The 10,757-nt window shown below is 40.7% G+C and overlaps 1 protein-coding gene across 1 annotated transcript; it reads left to right on the top strand.

Moving 5' to 3' along the window:
- Positions 1-1,491: 1,491 nt before the first annotated feature.
- Positions 1,492-5,442, top strand: ucn1 (urocortin 1). Its single transcript, XM_086264977.1, has 2 exons — positions 1,492-3,195; positions 3,612-5,442. The coding sequence occupies exon 2, from the start codon at positions 3,615-3,617 to the stop codon at positions 4,059-4,061; it is 447 nt and encodes a 148-aa protein (XP_086121103.1). The 5' UTR covers positions 1,492-3,195; positions 3,612-3,614; the 3' UTR covers positions 4,062-5,442.
- The last annotated feature ends 5,315 nt before the right edge of the window (positions 5,443-10,757 follow it).

Here is a 10,757-nt window from a genome sequence, read left to right as displayed (position 1 = left end):
TGGATTTACATAATTTGTGACCTCAAAGTGTTTGAAAGAAGTCGTTTTCTCCTCATTTTCATGTTTGTCCTGAAGAAAAAGTGAAAACAGCAACAGTTTCATATGAAAGATGATATTTACAAATTTTCTTTATCAAACTGTTCTACAGGCTGTTGCTAGCAGGCATTGTTGTGTGTCAAAGCACAAAAATGCTCTTTTGATTCCCATATTATAACTTATTGTCTAAATTTGTAGAACCCAAAGATAACATTTAGGGAGTACATTTCATCTCTGTCTGTGTATGTTATAGGTAATCTAAGGAGATTAGAAAGAAAAGAAACTAGACTTCTTTAAGTTTCTTCTTTAATTTCATCTACTATCATGATTTAACACCATAGAAGTCGGTTTGTTTAGCTCACAGTGAATTGAGTCAAACAACTGAGTTGTTTAATGAATCAGAGGAAATGCAAATACAGGAAATACAATTGCTGCTCCTTTAAAAATAATCTCCCTCTTTAAAAAAGAAGGGAACAGCAAGTGCACACAGAGCTAACAACCCCAAGTATTTGAAGTGTTTTAAAAGAAGAAAACTTTGTTGTGATTATGCCAGACCACCTTTATGTAATGTGCAGTGTATTAAGAATAGCTAAGTGTGAGTCTGGGAAATGTTTCAGGTCTGTAAAAGGAAAAGTTGAACTTGAGGATGTAAACTTGTGTTTGGCCTTATTTACTTTTGTCCCCTATTTACGTGATTCATAATATTTAACTATGCAGCTCTGTGACTCACTCAGAGTAAATAACATGTACTATGGATTTCTTTATATTCTGGTTTGACTGGTATAAAAAGTGAGCTTTTACTAATAATCCCGTGAAGGTTCAGCACCATAGACAGCTCCCTCACCCATTCAGTCCGACTTTAGAATCAGAATCAGAATCAGAATGGGGTTTATTGCCAAATGTTGAGCAGGTTTACAACATTAGGAAATTGCTGCGGTGCTTCAGTGCAAACATAGTGTCATAAATAGCACTTAAATAGACATGGAAAAAAATAAAAGTAGGGATAAGAATTAAGAGTGCTACGTTGAAAGATATATACATGAGTGCAGGTGGTGATCAGTGCCAAACATGGAATCATGCAGTGAACACAGCGTAGGGTCATGTGTTAGTGGCGGGGACAATCATGTGGTTATTGTTCATGTGTCCAACAGCAGAGGGGAAGAAACTGTTCTTATGGCGAGAGGTTCTGGTGCGAATGGACCGGAGCCTCCTGCCTGAGGGGAGCAGGTCAAACAGACTGTGTCCAGGGTGAGAAGGGTCAGCTGAGATCCGAGCTGCACGCCGCAGTGTCCTGGAGGTGTACAGGTCCTGCAGAGATGGGAGTCTGCAGCCAATCACCTTCTCAGCAGAGCGCACAACACGCTGCAGTCTCTGTTTGTCCCTGATAGTGGCTCCAGCGTACCACACGGTGATGGAGGAGGTGAGGATGGACTCGATGATTGCAGTGTAGAACTGCATCATCGTCCGTGTTGGCAGGTTGAATTTCTTCAGCTGCCTCAGGAAGTACATCCTCTGCTGGGCTTTCTTGATGACGGAGGTGATGGTGGGCTCCCACTTCAGGTCCTGGGTGATGGTGGTACCCAGGAAGCGGAATGAGTCCACAGAGGTGATGGGGGTGTCAGTCAGGATGATGGGGGGGAGTGGGGCTGTGTGCTTCCTGAAGTCCACAATAATCTCCACTGTCTTCTGGGCATTCAGCACCAGGTTGTTGTGGCTGCACCAGGACACCAGACGTTCAACCTCTCTCCTGTAGGCAGACTCGTCCCCGTCCGAGATGAGTCCAATAACGGTGGTGTCATCTGCAAACTTGATTAGCTTGACAGACTGGTGGGTGGAGGTGCAGCAGTTGGTGTACAGGGAGAAGAGCAGAGGAGAAAGAACACAGCCCTGAGGGGAGCCGGTGCTGATGGTCCGGGAGTCCGAGACATTCTTTCCCAGCCTCACGTGCTGCTTCCTGTCCGTCAGGAAGTCAGTGATCCACCGGCAGATGGGATCAGGCACATTCATCTGGGAAAGCTTGTCTCGGAGATGGTCTGGAAGGATGGTGTTGAAGGCAGAGCTGAAGTCCACAAACAGGATCCTGGCGTAGGTTCCTGGGGAGTCCAGATGCTGCAGGATGAAGTGTAGGGCCATGTTGATGGCGTCGTCTACAGACCTGTTGGCTCTATATGCAAACTGCAGGGGGTCCAGGAGGGGGGCCGTGAGGGTCCTGAGATGGGAGAGAACTAGGCGCTCAAAAGACTTCATGACCACAGATGTCAGAGCCACGGGTCTGTAGTCATTTAGTCCAGTGATCCTAGGTTTCTTGGGGACAGGGATTATGGTGGAGGACTTGAAGCAGGCAGGCACATGACATGCCTGCAGTTTAAAGACGTTTTTCATGTTCACAGCTTCTATTTAATATTTAAAAGTCATTTCTTTGTCTCATTTGGCCAAAGCAATACTTTGCTTTAGAGCACAGCCTGGTGAAAAATAAAGTTTTAACTTCAGGCAGGTGAATGTGAGCTGAATTAATGCTGATTTATTGTCTTTTACATCTTCTTGCATCACTTCAGCGCTTAGTTTCTGCCTCTAATTCACCTCTAATTCTTTCATTTGAACTTCTGAAAGTGAAATAGCCCTTTAGCAATGCAGTGCAGGGAGACAGGCTCTTCACAGATTTTGATTCATATTATTATTATTCAGATTATTCATATTTAAGAGAGAATTTAAGGCAGTGCGGGTTGCAAAGAAAAAACAATCACGCACAACAAAATAATTCTGATAATATAAGAATAAAAAGTTGGGCAGGTTCCTGAATCGCCCCAGAAATCCCACACCTATTGGCACCTTCCTCCTGTACCCCTGTGAGTTTACCTCATCAAACTTGATGACACACCAAGGATGAAAAAGAAATGAAGCTGTAAAAAAAAAAATCACGTCCTTTATTCGCCGTCCATCACAGCTTCCCCAGCTGTCCCTCGGGACTTCTGTGCTTTGCGTCTCGATAGTTGTCCGGTTTCCAATGCGCTATCTGTGCTCACATTGACGTCAAAGGAGCGGGCAGGACGTATAAAACCCTCCGGTCCCCTCTAGTCTCCGCTCACAGGGACTTTTCAGACTCTGCTGAATCTCACCGGCCGACCGCAAAGTCCAGCTGCAGCATCTGGAGACAGTAAAGTAAGAACAGTAGTTCTTTCATTCAGTCTAAAGTTTTGTTCATCATTTAAACTTTTTAATAACCGCGCAGTGAGGTGCTCGTCATCTTATGCGCTTTAGCTTGAACAATCTTTTGCTACAAAAGAAAATGTTGCCATTAAATATTCTTTTGTAATTTTAATTCCAGTTCAAGTAAATGTTCTAGAAGATTTAGGTTTTCCATCAGATTGACAGATAACATTTATTTTGCCTTTGGAGCGAACATGAGACTTTACATCTGCCGAATCACGACCCAAACCAAACTTTAAAGTTTTAAAAGTGTATGAATGTCACGCTTAGCTCAGAGAGAATGTAAATAAAACACAACATTTCCAAGATACACTATGAAACGTACTTTTAAACCTGAATGTCATCTTAAATGTTTCATTTTCTTGCAGGACATGAAGCCAGTCTCCCTTCTCCTGCTGCTCTCCTCGGTCCTCCTGTCATCACACCTCCGTCCAGCCGCCGGCAGACCGCGCACCTTCCCTGGCTGGATGAATGGCAGCGGTCGCCTTCAAACGCAGCAACTGGACGAGGTGCTCCTCAGAGCGGCTGCCGCCGGGGACAACGCCGCCTCCGATCTACTGGGCGAAAACATCATGAGGATTCTCCAGAGGAGGAACCCGGATCGTCTCCACCTGCTCCCGCCAGAAGAAGACAGCGAGGAGGCGGAGGAAGCGGCTATGAGGACCGCGGCGCAGCTGCTGAAACGCAGCGAAGAGCCGCCGCTCTCCATCGACCTGACCTTCCACCTGCTGAGGAATATGATCCAAATGGCCAAGATGGAGAGCCAGAGAGAGCAGGCTCAGCTCAACCGCAAAGTGCTCGACGAGGTGGGGAAGTAAATCTCTGCTTCTTTTTGAAAATGCCTCCTTAACAGAGCCCAGAAGCTGTATCAATATTCCAGACCTCTGACATTAGTTTCTGTTCGTGCGCCTGCCTTCCTCTCCACATCATTTTACGCACATTTGGTGCCATTTTACGCATCACAGCAGCTGTCATTAAAATGTAAAATGTTTTAAATGTTATTTAAAGACATTGTTGGAAGATATGGAAAAGGACCTCTCAGAACCCCGCTCATTTCAAACACACACAATCCTCTTAATCTCTGGACTTGTGGTGGACTCGTGGCAAAAAGGGAAAACCCTTGGATATCAAGTCGTTTTCACTCTTTGAAGTAATGGATGTGGTTTGACTTGGAAATCAACACTTCTTTATGAATTTATGTCTAAAATAAGTTGTTTAAGCAGTTTGTGTGTATGTGTTGTAAGCTTAATGTTTTCAGAAAGACTAAGCTGACCTGGAAATCTATGAACCCACTGAGAAGTGCTTTAGTTTGACCTTTGAATGCTGTAGATGTGACAGATTAAAAGAAAGAGTTTATGTTTGCCAGCAGCCACAAATGTTAAAAATATGTATTTATTAATATTTAGTTAAGTATAAAGTAATACAAATGCACATTCAGATTAATTTAGATTAATTTAAGCAAACTACATGTTTGTACAGAGTTGTAGAAATTGTATCTGCTTGCCCAAAGTTAAATTTCTGTCACTGTTGAGAACCAGAGGACAAATTTTCAAACTTTTTTCTGTCGGCCCAACTCGTTTGTATATCATCACTTTGTCTCTTGATCAAGCTCAATAGACAGATGGCTATTACCTTTTACATTAATTTCCCCCCTTTCTGTCATTTTTCTTTGAGCGGGAGCACTATCACCTGTACTGTATCTACTGTAGCATGGTAACCTACAAAAAAGAAAAAGAAAAAGGAAAAAAAAATGCTTAATTTTACTGTAACATTCATGTCTGACACCAGTCTCTTTGTTTTAGCAAATGAAAAAAAAAACAAAGCTTTTTGCCATTTATATTTTGTAATAAAAAAGTTTGAAGTAAAAGTGGATGCCTTTGATGTTGTTATTGTTGCCATCTATGTGTGTGTATTGATCATAAAATACAACCTCATACTCTGATGAAGTGTCATCAAGTGTTTATTACAGCAATTTTTGGAATTTTCCTCAGCATATTCACTGTCTACATTACAGTAGTTTAGGGTTATTTCCTGTCTTCATTGGCCGAAGGGCAGAAATGGGCAGGTTTATTGGTCCATAGAATGATTATGAAACAAGTGGCAGTCAATTCTCCTCCCTATCTTGATATTTCATCTCCTTGTGATTACTGTACAGGACTTTATGATTATTTTTGATGGATTTGCATCTCTTCATAGTCTTTTTTTTTTTTTTTTTTAATGGAACATTTCGCCAAAGATTGCATAGGCCCACCCTAAACTTTTCAGTCATGAAGGTGCCTTAGTTTGAATTCAAATGACCTCCATTGATTTTTCTCTGATGCCACTCCAATCTAAAAGCCTTACATTTGCATTCAGCTTTTACTTTCTGGTTTAGGTCCAATACAAGGAGGCTCTGTTTGGGAAGCTTGTTTTCATTAGGTCTTAACCTGGGACTGTGTTCAAAGCAGAAATTCTAATAAGCAAATTAAGTGAAGTTTCAAGTACTGAATTAGAACAGCTGTTGAAGGACACCAGTAAAATATATCAAGAAAATCCGCGAAGAATGTGTCATCATTTTTAAGTAGTTTGTTATCTCATCATAGGAGCAGCAGCTGATTAGGCTCAGGCTTGATAGAAGTGACAGTTAGTGGAGTTGTGTCCAAGTTGTTGAACATGATAAGACAGAGAAGAAACAAACGCAGAAGTGAAAATGGCCTCTGGGTCCTGTGTTTCTATGACTCAGTCCATATTGTGGGTGTGTGGCTGATTCTTCACCAGCTGTCTGCGTGAGTGTGTACATTGTGCCTCACAAATGCCATCGCACTTCACTTTGTGCATCAAAGGAAAGACAAACGTATCGTATTTCTTTAAACTCTGTTAATGTGTTCAAGTAGTAAATAAGGCCAACAAGCATTTTTACTTATTTTTTACTTATACTTATTTTAATTATGAGGTAATGCTAAGTCATGTATTATTTTATTTATGATATAGTAGATATTTTTGGATTGGGCCTGGTGAAAAATTCCTGTCTTTTTTAATTATACATGCATAAAGTTTTTAAATTCTCATGTGTCTGGGGTCATATAAACTGAAATCAGAGTAGTCAGGATGTAGATTATGTGTGTATAAAAAAGCAGCTGTATAACAGTACTTAACATCACTGAAGCCTTGGACAATAGTTAAAAATGTGGCTAATTTTTCAAAGACCTTTCTAAAAAAAATACATTTGCATACATCAGATAATAGATAATACTGGAAAAACTAGATGAACAATCCATTAAATGGTTACTGATTGATTATCTGGAATCAGATAAACAGGTGTTCAACAAGGATCCATTCTTGGACCTCTTTTGAACTCCACACACAAAAAGCCATTACCTCAGCCAAGAAAAATTGTAATGTACATGTTTATGCAGATGGCACTGTTCTACATGGCCAGTGTTTCTCACATATAGACATTACTTTGGTGGTGTACCCACGTACGTTAAAACCACCCCTTATGCATATTTGGCAACTCATCTCTCTCCAAGAATGACATCATCTGAATTCACTAATGAATAATTTGATGATTCAGTATCATTGTATTATTTGTCTCTCACATTGTTCTGGAGGAATTTTCTCGTTTACACTTCAGTTCATTGAGGTTTGTGAGGATTCACTTACACATCACAGCATTTCTACTGGGATGAGGTCTGGGCTTTGACTGGGCCGTCGTAACAATTTTTTTCTTTCTTTTTTTCAGCCGTTCTATTAGATTGGGATCATTGGGATGGTTGTGTAACATATTTTCAACCATGCTCACATTTCACCCTAAAACGCTTTGGATCTTTGGAGTCCATCTTTAGTTAAATGACTGCAAGGTACCGAAGCCTTATGGCTGCAAAACAAGCCCAAACCATCACCCCTCCTGACAGCCTGACAGCTGTATTTGTGCTGTTGTGCATATTTCTACTTTGCTCGGGCCTGTCTAAAGGACATTCCAGACGTTTTGTGTTTTGTTTAGATGCTACTTTGCAAACCTAAGATGTTTTATTTATTAATATATGTTTGTTAATTTTTACTCTTCTGTAAAGCATCCTTGAGGTTAATATTATTAATATTATTATACGTAGAAGCTTCTTGTGACAGTGCTTTGTCCCCTGGTTCAGCAAATATCTATTTATTCTAAATGAATCCATATAACACAGACCTGTTAAAATGTACAGTAAATTATATTGACAATTATTAATAATAATGTGATTCGAACAAAGTGATGATCTACAGTGTGTGTTGTGGTATTTAGATACAGAAATAGAAAAAGGTCCGTGTCTACCTTAAGTTGGACTGTCTGATTGTCCTGACCACAAAAACCATCAGGTTTGACCCAGAAATGCCAATCACAGACCAGCCAATGAGAGGAAAACAGATCAATAATGTATTTTTGACCAAAGCCTTAAAAATTGAAAATATTGTTACAAAAAAAATCAATGCATTGGTTGGTGTAGGAGAAGCATGATCATTAATCTCTCAGAGCTGACTCACTGTGACCTGGCTTGAACCAGTGAAGGAGGGCTGACGGATGCTGACGTCAAAACCTGCAGTCAAGGTAAGAAAATGTAAAATCATGGAATAACTTTTGCCACCAGCTTTGAAAGTTCTCCTTCCAGTCACCACCATCCTTGTGTATCTCATGGTTCAGTCAATTCACTCTATAACAAAAGCACCAACAAAAAAACAAAAAACTGTGGCTTTGTTCAAAATTTCTAGCATTCATCACACAACATGAAAACAAATCCACATCTACAAGTCTTTCTCCAAACATGAAAGTGTTCCCATGATAATCAGCCATGCTATTATAATCCCAAGTTGTGTTTAAGTCAGTGTGTGGCTAATTGTTATTATTTTTAATTGTGTTTGTGTGTTTTTGTAACTTGATTATACCTTTGTTTAATCATTTGACTGTCATCACTTTGACGTTTGTTGTCATTGCACAATTATACTTTGTACAATGGCACACTGACATTCTGGTCCTGTCCCACATTGGTGCTAAAAGAAAGACAAGCAAATCACAACAATACTATATACAATATAAAATGTAAAATATGTCCAATAGACATAGTATGCATAGTCGAGAGACACATTTGTGTCTTTGGTTTTCTTTTTTTTTTTTTGTTTAGAAAGGTTTGAGTCTGCCAGGCACTCCCACAGGCATCCCAGCTGTCAAAGGGTGAGAGGCTGGGTACACCTTGAACAGGTTGACGGTCTATCACAGGGCTAATTAACTTCTACTTCTTCTTTTGGCTGTTTCCTTTAGAGATCGCCACAGTGGATCATCTGCCTCCATCTCAGCCTTTCCTTACCACCCCCCTCTGTCACACCAGCCCTCTGCATGTCCTCCTTCATTACATCCTTTAGTCTTCACTGTGCTCTTCCTCTTTTCCTCTTGCTTGGCAGCTCCATATTTGACATCCTTTGTCAAATAAAGTATATTCACACTACCCTCCTCTGTAATATATCTACTTAACCTTGCCCCTCAAACTTTGACTTCAAACTGCTAAACCTGAGCTGTCCACTCAGTTTTAATCCTGTCCATCCCGGTCACTCCCAGTGAAACTCTTATCCTTTTCAGCTTTGCCCCCTGCAGCTCAGTCGCCTGTCAGTGACACTGTCTCCAAAAAAATTACTTCAGCAGGTCTCACTACCATCTTGAAAACCTTCTCTTACGCTCTTGCTGGTATCCTTCTGTCATAAATCACTGCTGACACTCATCATCCCAAATATTCTCGGCAGATGGCCGCCCCTCCCTGAGCCTGGTTCTGCCGGATTCTTCCTGTTAAAAGGGAGTTTTTCCTTCCCACTGTCACCAAAGTGCTTGCTCATAGGGGTCATATGATTGTTGTGTTATTCTCTGTATGTATTATTGTAGGGTCTACCTCACCATTTACTCTAGTTTAATTAGTTTAAATACAATATAAAGTGCCTTGAGGCCATTGTTGTTGTGATTTGGTGCTGTATAAATAAAATCGAATCTCCACCCACTCCATCCTGCACTTCATCTTTTTCTTTGGATGTGTGACTCCATGTGTTTGCATCTGCGACAGATTTATTCTGTCTCATTTCTACTGATATTCATTCCTCCACTCTTCAGAGCACACCTCCACCTCTCCAGGCTTTCTTCAACCTGCTTTTTACTCTACAGATCATAAAATCATCTGCAAACATCATCGTCCACTCCAGCCTGCCCTCAACTATCAAACTGTCCATCACCATCGTAAACAGGAAGGGGCTCTGAGTCAATCCGTAATGTAATCCTCACCTTCACCTTGAAGCCTGTCATCTGTCATTCCTACAGCACACCTCACCACTGTCCTCAGACATATCCTGCACCACCCTCAAATCCTTCTCTGTAACTTCAAAAATGCTAAAAAAAAAAAAAAAAAAGTGATAATAAAACAATAACTCTACTTGGAACTATAAACATCTTTGCATGGTCCAACAGCAATCCATTTGATAAATGTTGAGATATTTTGATCTAAACCAAAGTGGTGAATCAACCAACATTCCCACCCATGGAGCGAATGTCTTTAATCATCCTGGCTCTGAGGCTTTTTATGTTAAATTTGTGCGATTGTTGGACCAGTTTCAGCCACGGATTAATACACATTTGGTGTTCTAGTGGGTATTTCCGGCAGCATTGCTCATTGATGCCTTTTTAATAGCTTTTGGAATGCCACAGAAGAATTAGATCTCTCAGAATTGGGATGCACAAAGAGTATTTGTCTTTAGGAAAATCAATTCTTTGTCGGTTTTGTTTCATATTTACCAGTGACGATATAAATGATCATTCATTCTTTAACTAAAAGCAGCAGATAAAGCATCCCTGCTTATATCCTGCCATTTACATATTTAAAAACAGTTCGTTCCAGATATTAACAAAATCATCTATTGCTGTATTTCCAGGTTTAGGACATACAGACACACATTTGATCCCACTGACTTTAATCTCTACGTTATTTTCTCTTAAAATTTACCTAACATGTTAAAAGCTGTACTGCAGCTTTTGGAAAGATTTAATCCTGAAGAAAACACATGGAAAAGACTTTTTTCCCTTTCCCACCCACAGCACAGAACACAGTGCTAAATCCACTGGATGCATTTCCTGTGAGTTACACACACACAGATATATTTACACACAATGCATTGGCTTCTTCTGCTAAACAAAATGATGTGGGAGGCAAGATATGTGGCCAAGTCAGTCCTCCCTGCATCTGCTGCTGCAGGAGGAAACACAGAGGTACATAAATGTGTGATTTCATGTGGTCTTTTATGTCCGAGGATTATGGAAAACATCTATTTGCATCTCTGTGGGTTTTTTCCCTCCCTCAGGACTGCAGGGACCTCAAGTACAGAACAAGAGACAAATATCATGAGATCAGTGTCACCATCCCACGTCTGAACAATCACCAGTGACTCTCCAACTGCTCGGCCTCATGTTCCTGTACTCCACGCATACGCAGCACGGATGGAGGAGGACGCTGTTGTTGATTGCAGCCTTT

This window comes from Aulonocara sp. 'chitande type north' Nkhata Bay, linkage group LG15, assembly GCF_057382095.1.
Source record: "Aulonocara sp. 'chitande type north' Nkhata Bay isolate Kocher_YH1m ecotype deep benthic linkage group LG15, A_spYH_male_GT1.1, whole genome shotgun sequence".
Taxonomy (NCBI): domain Eukaryota; kingdom Metazoa; phylum Chordata; class Actinopteri; order Cichliformes; family Cichlidae; genus Aulonocara; species Aulonocara sp. 'chitande type north' Nkhata Bay.
The sequence above is the reverse complement of the archived record's forward strand: the minus strand, read 5'-3'. Positions and strand labels throughout refer to the sequence as shown.

What these genes read in the sequence shown, in the direction of transcription:
- ucn1 (XM_086264977.1), top strand. Translation starts at nt 3,615, where the DNA reads ATGAAGCCAGTCTCCCTTCTCCTGCTGCTCTCCTCGGTCCTCCTGTCA.